Raw genomic sequence first — 21,261 nt, 5'->3', positions numbered from 1 at the left:
CTTGCGAACATGAGTGAGAAAGGCGCTGTGTTTAGCCTTTTTGATATTTTGTTGTTGATCGCAAGTTGTGATGCTGGTAGATAATGATCCCAGTCTTTTCCAGTTTCTTCGACTACTTTTCTGATGACTTGGATGGATGTTTGTACCCATCTTTCTGCTACGTCGTTTGCTCTAGGATGATATGGCGTTACTAGTCTATGATCTATTCTTGATTTTTCCGTGAGCTTCGCCATTAACTCATTCTTGAATTCTGTACCGTTGTTAGATTGAATGATTCTGGGAAAAACAAAGTCTCCGAATATTTGTACCAGAGTTTTTATGATGGTATCCGATTGTTTGTTCGGGATAGCTCTTAGTAGGCAGAATCGAGTGCAGACATCGACCATGACGAAGAGGTACATGTTGCCGTTATCGGTAGGCGTTAATGGTCCTGCTAAGTCAATAGCCCAATGGTCTCCTGGTATGTATACATGTATAGGTCGGAGTGGATTATATCCTTTTCTCGTTATGTTGTACTTTTGGCAAGCAGTATATCCTTTTACACACTCTAGTACATCATTTATTATGTTGGTCCAATCCATCCCATTTTTATGGGTGAGTTCGACTATGTGTTCTGCACCTAAATGTCCGAAGAGATGTGCATCTTGTATGATCTTTCTTCTTTCTTCTTCGGGTGGTGTCATATAATCTAACGATACTTTTTGTATCTGTACTTTGAATATTTTTTATTTTTATTTTTTGTTTCGTATGCTATGTGTTTGAACTTGGGGTTTTGTATGAGCTCTTTGTGCTCTTTTGATGGCTTATTCGTCGCATTACCCCCCCCCCCCCCCCTCCAGCGTGTTTTCTACGGAGAAAAGACGTGAAAGTAGATCAGGCAATTTGTTCAATACACCTGATATGTGAAGCACATCGAAGCTGTAATCCAAGATGGTATCGAGCCATTGTATCCTCATAGGGTTAGTAATTTGCTGCGTGTGTATGTATGTCAAGGCTTTATGATCCGTGTACAAAGTGAAGTGGTTGCCCACAAGAACTTGTGAAACTTCTTCAATGCAAAGACTACGGCGAGTAGCTCTCTTTTCGTAGTGGAGTAATTGCGTTCTGATTTGGAAAAAGACCTGGCCATAAACCCGATGTAGCATTTGCGTTTATTGATTATTTGATACATCACGGCGCCGATTCCAAGCTTGAATTTTTTGTATGGAGCCAAGAAGAAAAAGCTTAGGATTTTATTAAAGGTCTCTGATTGAATAGGAAAAGAGAAAATTAAAATATTTGTTTGTAAGGTTTTGTAGATTATATGATGTTTTTGGCTTTTAAATTTTATGGTTGGATTCCAAGCTTGAAGGCGTTGGTCGCTACCAGGAATAGTTGAGTTAAGTCCGGATGTTGAAGTACGGGATTACTTTGAATGATGGCTTTTAATTGTTCGAAGCAGCGTTGATGTTTATCATTCCATATGTGTTCTATGTTATTTGCTGATTGTAAAGCATCCAGTAGTGCAGTTGCGTGCGCTACAATAGGTATGTAGTATCTGAAGTAATTTATCACACCTAGGAAGCTTTGTATGTCGCGACAGGTTTTAGGTGTGGGCCATGCCATGACGTTCGTAATTTTTCTTTTGTCAATTTTTACTCCCGTTTTTATCGATAGAAAATCCTGGCAGGTACACAGATTTTTGTGCGAAATGGCATTTTTGTCGATTCAAGTTGAGGTTTACTTTGGTTAATGTTTATATAGCTTGGCACATATGTTTTGTGTGTTCTTCCAAGGTTTGGGAGAAGACTACGATATCATCTACAAATGTTTGGATAAATGGCATATCCTTGAAGATGAGTAATATAACTCTTTGAAACTTAGACAAGAGTGGCTTAAGTCCGAAAGGACATCCTTGGAACATGTATTGCATATTGTTATGAGTGAACGTTGTCTTGTGTTGATCTTGTTCTGCAATAATAAAACGGTGAAATGCACTTTTCAAGTCTAATGCTGAGAATATTGTTGCACTGGTTATAGTGTCAAAGATATCCCTTATCAAGGGTAGAGGGAATTTGTCATCACGCAAGAGCTTATTGATGTGACATGGATCCAGACAGGGTCTTTTTTCCGTTTTGTTGCCGTGTGCATCCTTTTTATCTGCCAGGGTCAATGGACTGTTCCAGGCCATATTTACCAGGGCTCTTACTGAGGTATTTGGGATTGTTTATGGGTTAGTATCTCAATATTAGAAAAAGTAGATACTGTGAGAGTGTTATTTATTAAAGAGACAAAATACTATTGTTTATATCTGTTACTATTAAAATCTCTGTAATTCAAACCCCTGTTGTGTAATGGTTGGTTTACACTGTATGAGTGTGTAGTATACATGTGCCTGGTGTGTAGCAGTTCCAGAGATTATTAACTTGCAAGGTTCATTAGAAAGAAGGAACCAGTGTTTGGTTGTGGGATCTGTTCTTCACTTAATTGTGGTGTATATATCACACTTACTATAGTGCCTTCCTTCAGCCAATTGTTTATGACTTCATCGATAACAAATCTAAGTGCATATGGCAAAGGATACTGTTGCTGATAAGTTTGGGAACCTTCAGCTGTTTTCAGTTCTACTATAGACTCTGGTACCATACAAAAAGAAGTTTTAGGGATAGCCTCATTTTCTGCTATGTAAGGTGAAATTGCTTTTCTAAATGCTTCTTATTGTTCTTTTGTATCATAGGGTGAATTATTAGGTTCTATTTTATCCTCTATATCGTTTATTTTCATCTAAGCTTTTCGTGTCCCAATCTATGGCTACACCTGTAAAGTTATTACTAGGTTAGGCATTATATCTTGTCCAAGTATAAGATCATTATCACTTTCATTTGTTTCTATTAATTTGAAAGAATGTGCGAAGTTATGACCATTGTGTGTTCTTCGTAACACAATGGTTGTTGCCTCCTCTTCTCCAACTCCTTCCAATGTGGTATTGGCTCTCTGAGTCGCACTTTATTTATTGTAAGTTTTTTTTGTTATACCCTACTCTTTACATCTTTCCAAGCCGCACAACGCAGACAACCTTAAATTAATGACAATGCCCTTACCAGTGAACAAATTGTGGAACTCCTTGGGCTTTCCTGTAAGCTCAAGGTCCAAGACAGCTCTCAAGATTGATTTGCTGTCTACGAACTCCCCAAAGAGATCTTGGACGACATGGTCAACACTTCCCATAAATGACTCAACGCAAACATCCTTAAACTCACCAAGGACTCCCTTACATATAACGGAGAAAATTGGACAAAAGGAGGAGCAGTCAACAAAATCTTTACTCCACAGCTTAAAAGGTTGCACATGGATACCCTTACCATTGTACAGGGCTGATACAAAGACGCAGACAAGCTCAGGACAGCTGCCAGTCTCGCAACAGAAATCTTTGATGACATCAAAGTCATGGTCGATGGAAAGCACAGCTCTCAAGACATGCTTAAAAACATCCTTGAGAAAACACGATGCTTGACAATCTTTGGCTACGTTACAGCACAGAATGCAGATGAAGACACTAAAGAGCTTGTCATGCGATCCCTCAATCTCCCTTCAAAAGTCAAGTATCTCGAAAATGAAGAAGATGAAGGGGACCGAGAACTGGTGCTCTCTTCCAACATGGTCAAAAAAATCCACCAGTATGACTATGAAGAGTCCATTCTCAAAGCCGCCACTCAACCTCACTCAGGCAATGCCAATGGATATCAGTGTGGAGAATATAACAAACGTGGCCAGAGCTTTCACCAGGGCCAGGGTTTTCACAATAGGTAGAAACAAGGCCACCCCAACCAATACAGGGGTGGACACCAATCAAGTTTCCAACACCCAGATACCAGCAGTTGACACAACTACACAATCACACCAGTGATTGTACCAGTCTATTAGGATCACTATTCAGTGCCTCTGAACGGGATCCTACTGGGGGTTACTTGGGACGTTTTGTCCAGACATGAAACAGTCAGACGAATCACCGGTAGCTGAAAAAGGTGGTTAAGGAGGGTTCCCAGATCCAATGGACGAGGCCTCCACGCCCGTGGAGAAACAAACCATTCAGTCTATTAGAAGGTGATCAAAAAGAGGTAGATACTGCCGTTTCAAAGTTTATTTAAGCTGGCATTATAGAGTGCTCACAAGAGCAAAGTCACAACTACCTGTCAAATATGTTTATTATGCACGAAGCAGACAAGAAAAGGTTGATTCTAGACTGCAAGCAAATAAATTAATATGTACAGTGCGAGCACTTCAAAATGGAAGATGTTTCCACACTGAGATAAATGATACTTCCAGACGATTTATTGACAAAAATCGACCTGAAGGATGCCTATGTAGTGGTTCCTATTCACTCAGAGTCTTGCCCTTTTCTCACCTTCCAACACAAGAGTACAGTATATCAGTATCATTTTTTATCTTTTGGATTCAGTGTCCCCTCATATGTGTTCTCGAAACTCATGAGATATGCATTAGAATCATTAAGACAGAGGGGCATACGCCTAGTTTATTATCTAGACGATATATGTTTGTTGGGAAGAGACAAGACCAAAATTTGAATCGCATACAAAGCAGGTCATCCACCAGCTGACATTGTTGGGATTTATAATCAACTGGAAAATGAGCGTTTTAACACTCTTGACGAAACAAGACTTCTTGGGGTTCACGTTCAACACGAAGAAAATAATGTCAACCATACCAAAAACAAAATTGAGCAAGCTCGAGTCTCGTCTCCAACAAGTCACATCTCAAACCAGGACCTGTCAGTGGATTACTTCTTTATTGGGGAAGATTACATCTATGATTCCAGCAATTGGGGATGCGTTGCTCAAGATCAGATATTTGCAATAAGATTTACCGAGAGCATTGCAGACAAATTCAGCAAAATGGGAAGCACCGCGCAAGATGACAACCAAAGCAAAAGAGGAAGCTCAATGGTGGTGTACATTGGCCGAAACCAAGAACGGATTACCCATACAGCCACCACCCGCTCCACTGCCAAGTGTCACAGTGTATATAGATGCCTCAGATATGGGGTGGGAAGTGACCTCAGAACAGATAGAGACATTGGGTTTCTGACGACCTTAGGAAAAAGATCTATCCATCAATGTTTAGGAATTTTTGACTATTCTTTTTGCAGTAAAACTCCATGCTTCAAAAAACAGAAACTCAACAATCCAGATTTTCTTGAACAATATCACAGTAATCAAATATGCCTCAAAATTGATGGGTACAGCATCCGCAATTCTTCAACGCATTGTCTTGGAAATAAAAGAGATAACTTGCAAGGTTCAAATACATCTCAAGGTAAACCATATTGTGGAGGTAAATAATATACAAGTAGACGCACTAAGCAGACAGAGGCGACCAGTTCATGAGTAGAAGCTTCCTCAAAGATTCTCCAATGACATAACCACCAAATGGGGAAGAATGTCAATGGATATGTTTGCTGCACATCACAACAACCGATTACCAGTTTATTGGAGTTGAAAACCAGATCCACAAGCTGCAGCTTGAGATGACTTCAAGCAAGTCTGGCTGAAGACAGAATTATATCTACATCCTCCCTGGAAATTGGTTCCGCAAGTAATCTACAAGTTGTGCAGGGACAAAGTAAGGTCGGTGGTTCTGGTGATATCAGATTGGTCAGTACAACACTGGTGGCCAATAGTAATGAAACAAGCTATGGCAAAACCATGGAGGATGACTATTAACAAGCACCTTATCTTGACTGCTTAGAGGTTTTCCACCTCGCCAGAGAAAAACAAGGATTCTCTAACCAAACCACAGCTTTTTTAAAATGAGCAAATTGAGATAATACCAACAGAAGGTATGACTGTATGTGGCGTAGGTGGGTGCTTTGATGTGAAGACCAAGTTCCATCAGTAGACCTCTGTCAGTATAATATCAATGCTATGGTCAACTTCTTGATGGCCCATCAAAAAGACTTGACTCAGTATCTGAATCTGATGAGATCAGCGGTTGCTTTGGTGTTTCGTGTTTTGTGGCCAGACAAACCAAATCTTATGATGCAAGAACCAATTGCAGCATTTTTTATGGCAAAGCATAAGTCAGAGATAAAACCACCATCTTGCAATCAAGACAAAATTTGGTCACTGAAGTCCGTCCTCCAATTGTTGAATTCTTGGGACCTTACAGATGATTTATCTCTTACACAACTCCAGCAAAAAACTGTCATGCTACTTTGTCTTGCAACAATGTGGTGTCCTCAATCAAATATAGGTAGACTACAGTATCAGGATGTGACATGAGTATACACTAATGCAATAATAACAGAGATAAAACTGCTAGCAAGAGAACCCAAGGAGGTCCAATGGAAACAGTCAAAACTAGGGATTACCCAAGAAAGAAACTTATTTTCTGTGATCACTTTGCAAATGTTTGTGTAAAAACAGGACTTTTGGCTCATTATTCCAAAAGAACATATCTTGTTCCTCACGTATCTAGATACAGAAAAACTTTCAACTTCTATCAAACTAGCCACAATTGCTAACATTGTCAGGAACACTTTGATACAATGCGATGTCAGCACTACCATATTCAATTCACATTCAACAAGAGCTGCCACAAGTACTGCAGCAGTACAAGGTTGCATAGATATAGTAGCCATCAACGCTAATCCTAGGGAGACGACGTTTCCAGATAGGAGACGACGTTTTCAGGTCGGAGACAACATTTTGATTTTACCGGACCACAAATCGTGACTTGCTTTCCGGCATTAAATAACTACATCTGGTCCCTAAGGATTCATACTTATCATAATAAAGATACTTTAATGCAAGACAAGATAATGGCTTTGGCTAAATGTAAAAGCATCATAGTAAGTATGTAATTTTATACATATATATATACAATATATTCATACATTATTTTATATATGTATATAATAATAAAATGGATGCCTATCATGCTACTTTAAGACAGTATACCCTAATAAAAAATGTCGTCTCCCACCCTGGAAACGTCGTCTCCCACACCTATTTGTCGGGGTTTATACTTTGACCAAAAGGTCATCTCCCATCTTTATATGGCTGAGTTTAGAATCTAGTCAAAACGTTGTCTCCCACCTGGAAACGTTGTCTCCCAAAAGTCACAACTTTTCATATCTTGTCTGTTAAAAATAAAACCTTTATAATTTGAATTTCTTTATTAAATACTATAATAAGGTTATTATATTTTTTAATATAATAAATATTACCTCTTTTTGATATTTATTTAAGATAAAAACTAATAAAAACTGCTAAATCTTCTTCAAAAAAGAAAAAACGAGTCGCAAAAATGTCTGAGGATAAATATAATATTAATAAATTTCGCATATTTTAAAAAATGTATCTAATAATTATAAAACAAATATAGTTTACATTTAAAAAACATATCTCATGGCTCTTTCCACTAACACTCTGGAACCACCAGAGGTCAAAAACCCCTCCACCACTGGCTCATCTCCACCATTGGCAACCTCATTCACACCAATCTTACCTACTCTGACACCACTATACTCACAAGTAGCTACACAGAATGCACCTCCACTCACCGAAAAGCAACCACATGTTATCTTTAGCTCTACAAATAACACAACCCCACATACCTGGCATGTAGGGTCCTCTAAGTTCTCTGTATTCTTTACTGCCCCACCAAAAACGTCACCCAACTTCGACCCTTTCTGGAGAGCCCTTCTCGCAGCTTACCCTCGCAAAGTTAACATGGGAATCACTCTTGGATCTCGCTCTTCCCCTGATACATGCGAGCTCCACCTGGCTACCAGTGCTGACTGTGAGAGAGCGTGCTCTCATCCTTTGGTAGTCGGTGTTTCATCTTTTCCCGCTCAACTGACTGTTCCCATTGGCACAATTGTTTGCCGTGTTTTCCTGACCAAGCTTCCTCGTGTCCCCTATCCGGAACTTGCTGCACAGCTCACAAAATGTATGTCTCCTTTTGGTAAAGTGCGTGAGATTGCCGTTCACAAAACGTATGGGTTTTTTGACGGCTCTGGATATGTTGTCCTTGCCAACACCCCCACTGACGAGGTGCCATCCGATTCCCTGACGTACCAAATAGCATACGATGCTATGCAAAAGATACTTGGTAAGTGGCCTTCGATGGGCTCCCACTGCACTTATTGCAAGGAAATGGGACACAAAGTCACCCAGTGCACTAAGCGCCCAGCTGAAACCCAAATGTGCTTTGGATGCAACAAGATCGGCCACCTGCAAGCCAATTGCCTGCACTCCTCCGATCCATCCAAGACTTCTAAGACCTCAAACAAGCACTTCCGTCACCCCCACCGCAACGTTAAGCTCGATCGACCTATCCGCAAGCCTAAGCCTCTGATTCCGACTGCACTCTTGCTCACCTACGGAGGATCTGAGGCTTCCAAGCACAATCCGCACAAACCTGCTTTGCTTGAGTCTGCAGAACTAACCCTACCAGCAACCCTCCCTGCCATCATGACAACATCTGCGACAACTATGTCCTCCAGCCCTCGTCCCCAAAGTCGTTCTGTTGACACTCCTGCGAAGGGCTGGGATGATGAGATAGACGATGACATAATCACTGACTTCACGGATAGAGTTGAGGCTTGGACTCTCTGTCTTCAGAATGCCTCTTGCCTCCCTCATCTCCAGTTTTCTTGGACAGTACGTCCAATAGGCCGCAACACATCCCTATCACCTCCTCGCTTCACTCCCCCACATAGCAAGAAAGCCCTTGACGCAGAGGCCAAGATTAACCAATGATAAAAATAGGCACAATGAACTGTAGGGGTCTACTCAAAGTTGGACACTCTGAATCATGCTCCTTTTTTATATGCCACCTATGCTCTCAAGGAATTGATATACTAGCCCTGCAAGAAACCCATGCCTTCTCTTCTATGCTTCAAAACACTTTTGACCAACAATTTCGGTCATCTTCATCTTTATGGTTGCCACACTGTGGTGTTGTATGCCTCTCCCCCCATATTATTCTCACAGACCCTTTATTTAGTCCTTGCGGCAGGTGCATCATTACAACTGTCACTCATACTGACAATAAATTTTCTCCATTCAAGATGGGTGTCATCTATGCTCCCACCTCTTGAACTCCCCACTATGATTTTCTTTCTTCCTTACTGTCGACACCTGACCTCATTCCATCCAATCCTTCCAACTTCATTTTATTAGGTGATTTTAAGCATGCCATTCACTCTAACTATGCTCTCGGACGTCGTGGCCCACTAGCATGGCTCCAGTTTCTGGACAACCATATGGTTGACTGTGTCACTCCTCCTGGCCAGAACCCACAACCCACCTTCTATCGCGCCTTGTCTTCCACTACAATCGACTATATTCTTGCCTCTCCTGATCTTCACCCTCGCACTACTGACTCCCAGGTGAGATATATTCACCAAAACTGGTCCAATCATTGCCTGTTGACCATCCGCTTGGCTTTCCCTTCCACCCAATCCTCTGGTAAGGGACTTTGGCGTGCTAACCCCCAACTTGCCAGGTTGACATCTTTCTGCACCGACGTCAACACTCTTCTATCCACCCTCATCCCTGCCCTTCCCGCAAACCTCTCTCCTCAAGCACGATGGGACTCGATAAAGAGCGAAGTCATACGCTTTATCAAGTGTTTCTCTCGCCACCTCCAACCCTCTCTCACCGACCTGGAAGCAAGCCTGCAACAACAGAGAGACAGACTAATACACCGTTTTTGACACCAGCCTGCACAGAATTTTTAGCTGCCTATTGTTGAGTGGCTTCTGCAGCAAGTCCAACTCGAACGAGTGGAGATCATGTTCCTTAGGGCTGGGAAACACTGGTGGGAACAAGGTGAGACCTCTGCTGGATATCTCAAGCGCACCATTGCCACTCGTCAGTCACGCAAGTCAATTGCCAGCCTTTGCCACCCTGCAACAAACAAAATATGTTCCACCCCGAAAAGATGACCAAAGCAGCTGCCGCCTTTTATGAAGGCTTGTATACCCCGGACCCTATTGACCAATCTGCTCTGGACGACCTGCTCTCTCACCTGCCTTCTGACCTTGGTCTGTCAGACAGTCAGCAGACTGCCCTCACTCGTCCTCTGTCATTGTCTACTATTCGCTCTGGTTCGTTGCGCACTCCAGCCTCTAGCAGTCCCGGTCTCAATGGCTTACCCTATGAGATCCTTCGCTTGATACTAGACCACCCAGTCTGTGGTGATCTGGTTTCAGAAGTCTACAACGACGCCCTATCAAAAGGCATTTTTCCGGAATCCTGGCAATCCACCTGCATTTGCCTGCTCCCAAAAAAGGGCGATCTCACCTCTTTGAAGAACTGGCGCCCAATTGCCTTGATCAACACCGATGTCAAGATATTTACCCAATTGCTGAATGCTTGCATGATTCCCATGGTCACTTCACTTGTCTCTCCTTACCAGACAGGGTTCGTTCAGGGTTGCTTCATCGCCAATAATGGAATGCTGACCAGGCTGGTCATGGCACAAGCCGCCAAGGACGGATCAGCTGGTGTTGGACTTCTCCTTGATCAGGAGAAAGCATATGATAGAGTACATCTGGAATATTTTCGCCAAGTACTGACACACTTTCGATTTCCCTCCTCTCTTGTCACCTCGATCTCTAACCTCTTCTTTTCTACTAAATTGCAAATAAATGTGAATGGCTTCCTCTCGCACCCTTTGCCTCAATCTCGGGGACTACGCCAAGGGGACCCTCTCTCCCCTATACTGTTCAATCTAGTTTTTGAGCCTCTACTATGACGAGTGATCCATGACCAGTCCTTCTCGGGCTTTCAACCATCTGTTCCTGCTGGTCTTTCTCCTCTGTCACCGATCAAACTCCTTGCATACGCTGATGATTTACTTGTTTTTCTTTCTGACACAGGGCAGTTGTCTTGCCTCCACACCCACCTCAACACCTATGCTGCGGCTTCTAACACCTGCGTAAATCTTCACAAGACGCAGGCATTTTCACTTTTGGGCTCACCCCTGCCAGACTGGTCCTCACATCTACGGACCCACAATATTACGAATTGGCATGACCGGACCTCCTCCTCTTCTCTTTGCTATCTGGGATATCCAATTTTCTCCTCCATTGCCCAACGAGACTCATTTGGTCAGGCCCTTCTTTCTAAGATTGAGAATAGCTGTATTCTACACAGCTCATGCACCCTGTCCTTCCGCGGCCGTGCCACTGTCATGAACTCTCTCATTCTCGCCCAACTTTGGCATGTCTTGCACGTAGTATCCTTCCCCGTCTCTTTTCTCAAAAAAATACGCACTCTGATGCGCCGTTTCTTCTGCTTCTGTTCGTTCCCCCCCATTGCTTTGGACACCCTCTGCCTTCCTTGCTTTCAAGGTGGTCTTGGCATCCTCGACCCAATTACACAGCAATGCGCTCTTCAGCTTCGTTGGCTCAAGCCAATAATCCAGAACCCATTGGGTCCCTGTGGTTTGGTCCCCAAATGGATGGCTTCTCTCCTTCGCACTGAGAATACAGATTGTGATCCCCTTCTACTTTGGATCTTCCCAGACTCTAGACCTCGCACCCATTGCTCACTGGATTCGCCTCTTCATCTTGTTCTGAAGGCCATAGACCACCTCCCGCACAAGTTTGATGACGTCCTCACAAATCTATCCACATGCCTTATGTTGCCCTTGTCCTCCATGGTTAATAGCCCTCCCTCTTGTCCGCCCTACTGACAATCTTGGCAAGACCTGAAGGTTAACCACCTATACCAAATTGATCATAATTTGGACGTCCTGATGCCCATTGCCCCTGCTAGACCTCTTCCTCGATTTATCACTCTTAATTGTATTCTACAAAGACTTCTCAACCATTCACTTGTGGCTCACCCTATCCTTTTCAGAGCTTGTATTCCTACATTCATCCTAGAATCGCGACATTTGGATATGCCTCCTCAAGATGGGTCCCCCTTTGACTTTGATCCCTTCATCTCTGCTCTGGTCCTCGGCAAACCTTGGTCACACTTGTCCACGCGCTCTTACCGGCTGACCTGTTCTCATCATCATGCTAATGCTCAACCACTTAGTCCCCATCTTAGCCCTCGCCAACTGCACTCTTTCTGGTCTTTCGCACTTCCTTACCGGGCCCGTAATGTTTGGTTTCGCGGCTTACACAACAAACTATCTTGCCAAGCTCTTCTGCACCACATTATGCCCTTCACTGTTTCTTCACCTCTCTGCAATATCTGCCAGATGTCAATCGAGACGCAAGAGCATTTTCTTCTTTCTTGTCCTTTGAAATCTGTGGTGTGGTTAGGCATTTGGTTAGAATTTTTTGGCACCGTCCCACCACCTTCTGCACTTTCCTCGGCATTCACATCCTTTCTCTTCCCTCTCACGCTGAACTCTAGTATTCCAGCCACCTCGGTTTTTGGACTGACCATCCTTGCTATCTGAGACCACCATTGGGCACTCCACTTTAACTCTGCTCCTTTTTTACCTTCCTTGGTTCTTGCCACTGCTAGGAAATCAATTTCCCGCATCTGCTCAGAGCTCAAGCTTGACTCCGCTGACACTTCCCTTGCATAACACCACATTAACATTTTAACAAAACAAAAAAAAAGTTTAAATCACACAAAAACAAGTCAAAAACCAAAAAGCCAAAAACATCAAATAACACCCATAAACCCTCAAAACAAATGTTGTAATTTTCTCTTTTGCCCTACTCATTCAGAGAACTTTAATAAATCTGAGCCTGTCACAGCTCCATACAAACAAAAAAATAAAAAACATATCTTAGATAAATTCCAAGTCAATTAGAATTATTATTAATAACTAGACACTAATATGCTTACTTTTTTATATAATTCTTATATATTGTTATATGGTAAAAAAGCAAAAATAGTATAAAATTATTGCATAAAAATGGTAGCTAAAGTCGAGTATTTGTAAAATATACGGTGTATTTGGGTCCCGTCAACAAATCACATACTTACTGTTGCTAATGAGTAATATTTTTACGATTTAACTTGAGACATAAATCATATATTTTTATTTTATGTGATTTAAGTGGAAAAGATTATACTCCATATAATTTGCATTTTTTTTAAAAACTTTCATAATGGATATAAAGGTAATGAAGCCTTTTATGCCTAAGAAAGTTTGCATAGAAGTTAAGCAAATATATATTTACAAAATTTATGTTTTTATTCTTTATTTTTTTATTTTTATTTCTTCTGTAAAAACTCTTTCTATCATTTCCTCACAACATATACATGAGATACTTTATCAAAAATACAAAAAATTAAAAAAATATTCATAAAGGACCAAAAAGAGTTTTTAATTACATATATTCAGATAATATATGAATTCAGTAAAAGTTTCATAGAAAACAAATGAGAAAAAAGTGATTCTACAAGCAAATACAATATTTTATTTTATTGAAAAAACAAATTTTTGAGATATTATGTTAGTTTTCTCATGATCGACCTTTTCAATTCAACTAAAACTCTTAGAACACATACATATATCTATACACTACTTGGATGCAAATTTATAGAGAGCCAGCGCTTGAATTGATGAAATAGATAGATGTAAATGCATAATATAACATATTTGAAGATAGTTTGGCTCGATCTGTGTAGCACCATCCAACATTTATACTTTTTAATTCGCTGGATATAAGTGTAACTTGAAGGGTAAAGTACTTCCCACGAATGATCTCTAGGAAAAAACAGAGTGGAGAGTCATTTAACCTACAAGTGATAGATAGCTTATGTTGACGCAAAGAAACAAATTGATAAGATTTATAAAGATTTAAAAAAGATTGTCTAGCTAATAAAATATAGGTAATAAAGTATAATTAAAAGAGTAAAAAAATAGAAAAGAATATTGAAAAGAAATTATTTTGGAGTAAGATCAATTGGTTCATCTCGCTGTGAATAGAGAGAGAGCATGGCATTTCTGCGGTCATTCTTATTAAATTCTTTGAGCTTATTCCAGTAAGTATCAAAGTTATCATCAATCTTATTTCTGGCACAACCTAAAGAAAATAATTTGGGAACGGTTGGCCATTTTCTAGAGATATTACGGGAAAGGTCAACTGTTGTCCAGTGATTACTGTTAACATGATTAAAAATCAGAGGTTGTTGTTGTTTGGTGTTGTTGTTGGGAAGGGCAAATGGAAGAAAGGTTGTTGAGGAGGTGTTGGGACTGTCTGAGTAGACGCAGACTGGTCATGTATATGTGTCCGCAGCTAGTTGAGCACAGCCAGGTGTGTTAAACCACATACTGTCATCTGAACATACTGGGATGAAGTTGGTGTTGGTGTTGGTGTTGGTGTTGGTGTTGCTGATGTTGCTATAATCGAGTTGAGAGCCATGTTGAATAATTTTTTCTAGTTGGCTTGTGTCAGTGCCAAAGGTATTTGCTTACAATGGTTTGTATTTTGGCAGGGCGGCTAGCATATCCCTTTTTACAAGAGGAAACTTATTTTGATCTTTGTAGATCAAGTGGGCAAGGACCCAAAAATCACACCATCCGTCAGCAGTAGGGCTAAACCCACCCTTGACATCATCGATTATCTCATGAGAGACAGGAAAACTGGACTGGAATTTGATCCTCTTGCCAACAGAGGTGCGATTATCATACTGGTAGTCTTCTAAGGCAGTGGCAGGTCTTTTGAACCCATTTTTTTTGGGGGGCATCGACTAAAAAATATATAAGTATAAGACGATATTTCTCTTTATGGATTCAATTACACTGTAAAATAAGAAAGCATATTACCTAGGTCGAGAGGCTCTTGTTTTACTTGTTTTGTTTTGTTTTTGGTGGCATCGACTAAAACGAATATTAGTATTAGTATTAGATTACTTTTAATAAATTCAATCACATTGTAAAATAATAGCGCATTTTACCTGGGTCGAGAGGCTCCTTTTCAATTTGTTTTGTTTTGTTTTTGGTAGCATTGACTAAGAAAGTTGTGTATATATAAAACAAGAGTTCTTCTCATAAACTCAATTAAACTTTAAATTAAAAACGCATCTTACCTGAGTCAAGAGGCTCTTTTTTGATTTTTTTAATATTTTTGTTTTGTTTTCTTGTGACCTTAAGGCCAGATAAACTCTTTTCAACCATCTTTGTAACCTTTCATTGGTACATTGCCTTAATCCTGGCCTATAATTCCATTAAGATAATTAGTTTTGTCCTATGTTTAATATAAGTAAATTACAAAACTTACAGTTCCAGCCAAGATACTTGTCTTTCTTCACATTGGGTGACCAAAGTCCTTTGGCAAGTATTTAGGACGGCTGCTGCCTTTGCGTCTTCCTGGATACTTGACGTTCTCTGGTGCTTGCAGTTTGATAGGAGAATGACTTTTTGCCATCAAAGTCATTTACAGCTTTTTTCACTTTTTTTAAAAGATCAGCAACTTGCTGGCTGCCTTTGCAAGAGCGGAATAAAGCTTCAAGCTTAATGATTTTACTCATCCACTCCTTGGGTTTTTCAATGACAGGAACTTGCATATTTGGCTGATTCCATGCCTTGTCTTCCTTTCTAGCATCAATAACCCATCTATCTGGTAGATCAGAGATTTGAAGATCTCTTTCTACTGGTAGGATATGGTGACAAGGTAGGCCATATTGAACTTTGTTCATGCAATAGCACTTCTCATCATCTTCTGGTAAATGGAGCTCCTGGTCAAGTACAAGTAATGCTCACTTTGACACCTTCATGAAGAGGTTTGAGAGACATTGGTTTCGTCCAACAAGAGCATCGATCATGTTCGTTTCTCTTATCCTTGTTGCTTGGAAATCTATCTCTAGCCTTCAATGTATTTGGCCACACTCTCAAAGGCCAATCCCAGAGAAGAAATAGCAGAGATGCCTCTCTTAAAAGCTTGATGAGCACTTTCTACTCGCTGAGTAGTGGTACACCTGAAATGCATAAGCTTGCTAGTGATATACCCTGCCCACTTATCCTTGCAATTCAACCACCTTTCAGAGAAGTAGGTTGATGCTGGTGCTCTGGCCTTGCCATCATCTACTTCTAGCCTAGCACAAGCGTTGTTAAACTTTAGGAGAGCCAAGTTGAACTCCACCTTAGTTCTACTATGGATCATACAGCTTACATGATCCATAAGCTCTTCTTTCTTGGCTACGGACTTCATTTTCCCAGAGAAAGCTTTCTCCACACTGTCCAGCATATGCCAGTAGCACAAAAGCTTCTTGTTTTCTGGGAAAACAGTGTCAAGTGCATTCATTAAAGCAGAACACTTGTCTGTTACAAACAGAGTGGTTGATTGCTTGTTCTCAAAAACAAGTGCCTTGATTTGTTCCAAAAACCAAACATAAGAACTGGTTTGCTTATTGGAAACCCAGGCAAATGCAATTGGAAAAGATTTTAAGATTTCCCCTCCAAGATTGTGAACACTCTCGATGCAAATAAGAGGCATTCCCAAGTTGTTTGTTGAGTATGTTGCATCTACCACCATAACTTCGGAGAGTTTCTGGGCTCTTTCCAACATTTTGGGGTGGCTAAACAGGATTCTCTCAAGACACCCACTCTTATTAGTCTCATAGCAAACTTGGTAACCCTTCGACTCCATAGCTTTGATGAGCTTTGTTCCATCATTCTGAAGAGTAGGAGCAGAAGCACGAGTATATGCTACCTTCATGTTATCAATGTCTTTAACGTACAACTTATGGCCAGGGTATGTTTTGTCTTTGATTGTTTTTTGAATCTCACGAGTCTTGGTATTTGTCTCGATAAGCTTTGTTATCATGATAGAATCTTCTGTTGTAACTCTTGAGAGTCTGCCCTTCAAAATAGACTCCATACATTCATCGTCAAGGGGATGATTGTGGAAGGCTTCGATCTCATGAGTGGCCTTCAAGAGAAAGTATCTTTTGGCTGCCTTCTTATAGGATACCTTAAGGAGATACGGGCACCCAATCATTCCACTAGAAGGAATTTTCTTATGGTTGTTGTCGTCAATCTTTCGGGTGTTTTTATAGTGACCACCCTTAGAACACTTCAAGTTAACTCGAGTTGGTTTACCATTTTTGATGACAAGTGCGAAGTTGTTGGCGAGGGCATATTCTTGTATCTTTGCAATAGCCAGCTGCATGTCATTATAACCATTAACTGGTGGGATGGGGAGAGGTTATTGGACAGGAAAATGTTCTTTTCCATTAAAAAAACGGATTTCTTTATTGATAGGGTTCATATTGAAGTAAATTCTAGAAAGTACTTATTAACATCATGATTTCTAATTGCTAATCTGCAATGAGCAAAGTAATGTCTTTGATATCTCTGAGAAAGACATTATTCTCTAATACATTTGATTAGTAAGTTCTTACAAGATAAGTAAATAATAGAAAAGAAGGTTTTATAATCAAATATTGGATTAAGAATTTCAGGACACACCATTTTGCCCTGAAGGATTGGAGAGAAGACATCGGGCCCCAGACAGATAGTCACAATCAATTAGTCCGGTAAAGTCAAAATGTTGTCTCCCATCCTAAAAATGTCGTCTCCTTAGGATTGCTGAGCCATCAAACATCATGCTAACTGGTCTCTCACAAGCAGCACCTTTGAGAGATACTACTATAAGCCAAACTCCCAGTATAAACAAGCAGCAGAGATGATAAACCGGATTTTTTCTATGGATACAACAAATAATATCATACCGGAAGGAGTTGAAGAAGAGGAGACAACAATCATTTTGTTACAAAGAACACATAGTGGAAACGTTGTTGACAACTCAACAATGACTGAGGATGTGGTGACTGCCCACCCATAGTATAGGATGTTGTTTTAAAACACAGAGTAGTTTTTTTTGCTTATAATAGTCATCAGACTAGTTTTTTCTGCCCTTTACCACAGAAAAAATATGATAGATAGCACTTCTTAAAAAGATGTAAAGAGTAAGGTATAACAAAAATTTTATAATAAATAAAGTGTGGCTTGGAGAGCCAATACTGCATCCTCAGTTGTTGTTGAGTTGTTGGCAACACACCTATTAGCATAAGTCACTTCTAATGGTACAGTTTGTTGTAAACGTTTTGAAATTTGATTCTTTCTTGCAAAAACTAAATATTCTTCTACATTGACAATTGGCAATTTTATTGAATTATAGAAGTGTATGTCCCGACAGAACCTGTCCGCCCCCATGTCCAAGTGACATGGTGTGTGTTCTTTTGGTTCCACTCAAACCACGAATATCCTGCAAAGAAGTATGATGCTCTTTGCAGAATTTCCTTCAATCCCCTTGCACAAGACATACCCTTATGCATTGTATTTCATCATTGGTACTGCTTTAATAAAGCTTTATAACAAAGTAGTATAGATTGTTCACATATAAAAGTCTTCAGATGAAGCAATAATAAAACAGAATCCTTATCTATCTTTATTTTATTGATCAAATCCTTTACTTTACTTTTGTTTATACATTTATTTCATTGTCACTGACTTATAACAACTCTTCGCGATAGTTATAAGCATACTTCTTGTTATATTTGTTCTTTTCTATACACATTTTATTACATCTCCTTACTGTTGGATAGACCCAAGCGTTATCACAGTAATTCATCTCTATCTCTCTATATATTTGTCTTCTGAACTCGTTGGTAACCCTATTCTCATTTATTATTTTTCTGACAAAGTTGCACCACACCAACTCAACACTTGTCACAAGAGCTCAATTATTTTATGTTCATTCTATAAGATGATAGATATTTGCAGTGAGAATAAATTCTTTTTATTCAGATTATTCTTATTGATGTTTTTACCAAAGGATGCACTTTCCAGTGTGCTGGTTATGCACTCCATGGGGTCTGTGTTCTTTTGCTTGGTGGTTTTGATAGAGATGTTGTTTTGTTTTTGTAGATATTCTTTTGATTTTAAGTATTTTTGGAATTTGTGCTTGTAACTCCATAGCTTGGCGCAGTGACAGCAGTTTTGTTGACTAGCTTTGTTTTTAGTTAGAATTTTACAGTCATTTATATTATTGTGGTATTTCAGATTTGAAACAGTAGAAAATAATAATTTTGAAAACGAAGATGTATAGAAATACTTTGAGATTATATATAAGCTGTTCTTTATTCATAAATAAAAAGTTTTTTTTATATGAGAACACAGTATACTCTTATTATTACATCTTGTTTTCTTAAGGCTTTCTTCTTTTACTATATTTGGTTATTAGAGTGTATTTACTACTTAACTAGTGTCGGTGTTAGAATTATGATATCAAGTAATAAATTATACTTCTTTAGCTCTTAGCTATTCTTTTCTATTTTATACTAGAGCTTTAGAACTTTCTACTAAATTAGCTTTATACCAACCTGACACAGTTTATCCAGCAGTATGATATAATTATCTTAACAATATTTAAGATATTATCTACAGTGCTAACTGTAATAATTATTGGCCTGATTACTTAATTGTTTATATATATTTTATACTGACAAGATGATAGCTACTACACTATCCCAATATGAATATGTTCTTATATGTGATAAATCCAATATCCAAGTGTCTGGATCACCACATTGCAAATCATTTTGAGATTTGTGATATGAGAAAGAAAAAGCCATCTATGAGTAACCCCCAATTGGCTGAATGGGCAAAGGAAACCTTTGGTCTTCAAAAAGCTTCTGATGCTTCTACAATCTCAAAGATTTTGAAGAGAAAAGACCAGGGCTTATAATGCAAGCCGATGTAAAAAACAGAAAGTGTATTAGAAAAGGAAAATAGTCTATATGTAATATATCTCAACATTATGCATTTTTGCTCTGTATAAAAAATAAAATTAACCTTATTATATTATCACACAACTATAGCAAATTGAAGAAGCAGTGATTCTTTGGATCAACATTGCTAAAAATAATCAGATTCCCATCACTTGGGAATTGATTAAGACTAAAGCTACTATTTTTGCTGAAAGAATAGGCATTAAAGACTTTAGTGCTTCTCAAGGCTGGATAGAGAAGTTTGGAAAGCGCCATTGCATTAAAATGAATTGAATTCATGGTGAGGCTGGTTCTACTGATATAGAATCACTTCAGATTGACAAGGCTGCCATCAAAGAGAAGATAGAGAGATATAGTGCTCCTGACATATATAACTTTGATGAAACAGCACTCTTTTATACTGCCCCACTAAGAACAACAATTTCTCACCAGAAATTTTCTGGTTGGAAAGATAAAAAGAAGCACCTAGCTGTAGGTCTCTTGTATAATGCGGATGAAATGTATAAGTGGTCCAATGTACTGATGATTGGGCATGCAAGAAGACTAAACTGCTTTAACAAGAACAATAAGAAGCAAGAAGCAAGTGATCATGGATTCTCCATGTATCATTACAATAGCAATGCTTGGATGACAAGATCAATCTTTCATGTTTTCTTCTGTTGCTTTGATCATGCCATAAAAGCTCAAAAGTGCAAAGTTCTTTTGATTCTCAACAATTTCTCTGGTCATATAGTTGATTATACACTTACAAATGTTGAGCTTCTTTTTTTGCCACCAAACACCACTTCTCATCTTCAGCCATTGGATAGTGATATTATTTGGACATTTAAGGCTTATTTCAAGCATAAGCAGTATTCTAAGGCATATCAATACATTGGCATAATTCAAAATGGCAATCAAGATAAAATTGGACCAATTGATAAAATCTTTGAAATTGATTAATTTTGGGCCATAAAATAAATAAGAGAGACTTGAGAATCTGTCTTGGCAAAGACTATTAAGAACTGCTGGAATGCAATAATCTTTTGCTTTATTGAAGACGAAGATAGTAAAGGTAGTAGTAAAACAATTTATTGGTTATAATAGTAGTATAATCTTTTAATTCCACTTTCTTAATATTCTAAATATAATTTATAGATGTAAACCAGGCTATGATTCAGTAAAGTCTGGCTGAAAAGGTTCTGGTCGAGGGCTTACAAGAAACCCTAGACAAGATTGTTAGATTAGGTCTTCTGTCTCTGGAAGATTGCCCAACAAATGAGTCTGATCCACTCTATGAGAGACAATGCACTCATAGAGTGGTCAATGAAAATGAGATTGCAGATATTGTGATAGAAGAATATGATGCCAACAAAAATGCAGCCAACAACAGCAATGAAGAAACTGCTAAAGTGGAATCAGCAGTTTTTTTTTAGAGAACTTATTCTGTTTTGGAAAAGTTTGAGTGTGTTTGCACGCTTTTGAATATCTTGAAAGACAAATATATTGACAGAGACTTGGTCAGTAAGGTTGAAGGCCTTTGAAACAAGTTCCAGAAAAC

General features: G+C 39.3%; 7 protein-coding genes across 7 annotated transcripts; 5 read left to right on the top strand and 2 right to left on the bottom strand.

Moving 5' to 3' along the window:
* Nucleotides 1-1,326: 1,326 nt before the first annotated feature.
* On the bottom strand, nt 1,327-1,605 carry PHYBLDRAFT_138658 (hypothetical protein; the record flags this gene model as incomplete). The annotated part of the gene is made up of 2 exons (XM_018430045.1): nt 1,327-1,517; nt 1,557-1,605. The coding sequence occupies 2 exons, from the start codon at nt 1,603-1,605 to the stop codon at nt 1,327-1,329; spliced, it is 240 nt and encodes a 79-aa protein (XP_018299150.1).
* Nucleotides 1,606-2,923: 1,318 nt separating this feature from the next.
* On the top strand, nt 2,924-6,731 carry PHYBLDRAFT_138656 (hypothetical protein; the record flags this gene model as incomplete). The annotated part of the gene is made up of 13 exons (XM_018430044.1): nt 2,924-2,962; nt 3,038-3,320; nt 3,365-3,785; nt 3,848-3,959; nt 3,996-4,083; nt 4,251-4,403; nt 4,579-5,018; nt 5,122-5,313; nt 5,389-5,481; nt 5,613-5,676; nt 5,878-6,249; nt 6,304-6,335; nt 6,423-6,731. 13 exons carry the CDS (start codon nt 2,924-2,926, stop codon nt 6,729-6,731), a joined length of 2,598 nt encoding a protein of 865 aa, XP_018299149.1.
* Nucleotides 6,732-7,406: 675 nt separating this feature from the next.
* PHYBLDRAFT_161741 (CCHC-type zinc finger transcription factor) lies at nt 7,407-8,762 on the top strand (the record flags this gene model as incomplete). Its single annotated transcript, XM_018434455.1, has 1 exon — nt 7,407-8,762. One exon carries the CDS (start codon nt 7,407-7,409, stop codon nt 8,760-8,762), a length of 1,356 nt encoding a protein of 451 aa, XP_018299148.1.
* Nucleotides 8,763-8,882: 120 nt separating this feature from the next.
* PHYBLDRAFT_161740 (hypothetical protein) lies at nt 8,883-12,426 on the top strand (the record flags this gene model as incomplete). The annotated part of the gene is made up of 4 exons (XM_018434454.1): nt 8,883-9,021; nt 9,186-9,394; nt 11,125-11,673; nt 11,728-12,426. The coding sequence occupies 4 exons, from the start codon at nt 8,883-8,885 to the stop codon at nt 12,424-12,426; spliced, it is 1,596 nt and encodes a 531-aa protein (XP_018299147.1).
* Nucleotides 12,427-13,871: 1,445 nt separating this feature from the next.
* PHYBLDRAFT_138653 (hypothetical protein) lies at nt 13,872-15,723 on the bottom strand (the record flags this gene model as incomplete). Its single annotated transcript, XM_018430043.1, has 9 exons — nt 13,872-14,200; nt 14,261-14,328; nt 14,404-14,678; nt 14,780-14,808; nt 14,886-14,939; nt 15,128-15,144; nt 15,209-15,344; nt 15,455-15,665; nt 15,691-15,723. The coding sequence occupies 9 exons, from the start codon at nt 15,721-15,723 to the stop codon at nt 13,872-13,874; spliced, it is 1,152 nt and encodes a 383-aa protein (XP_018299146.1).
* A 3,375-nt stretch (nt 15,724-19,098) lies between these two features.
* PHYBLDRAFT_72926 (hypothetical protein) lies at nt 19,099-19,678 on the top strand (the record flags this gene model as incomplete). Its single annotated transcript, XM_018442744.1, has 3 exons — nt 19,099-19,222; nt 19,278-19,333; nt 19,448-19,678. 3 exons carry the CDS (start codon nt 19,099-19,101, stop codon nt 19,676-19,678), a joined length of 411 nt encoding a protein of 136 aa, XP_018299145.1.
* A 319-nt stretch (nt 19,679-19,997) lies between these two features.
* Nucleotides 19,998-20,378, top strand: PHYBLDRAFT_103533 (hypothetical protein; the record flags this gene model as incomplete). Its single annotated transcript, XM_018427771.1, has 1 exon — nt 19,998-20,378. A coding segment is annotated over one exon (381 nt), but the record flags the coding sequence as incomplete, so codon positions are not given.
* Nucleotides 20,379-21,261: the final 883 nt, after the last annotated feature.

The sequence above is a fragment of the Phycomyces blakesleeanus genome (genome assembly GCF_001638985.1).
Source record: "Phycomyces blakesleeanus NRRL 1555(-) unplaced genomic scaffold PHYBLscaffold_1, whole genome shotgun sequence".
Lineage (NCBI taxonomy): Eukaryota > Fungi > Mucoromycota > Mucoromycetes > Mucorales > Phycomycetaceae > Phycomyces > Phycomyces blakesleeanus.
Note: the sequence above shows the minus strand (reverse complement) of the source record. Positions and strands in the feature narration are given on the sequence as shown.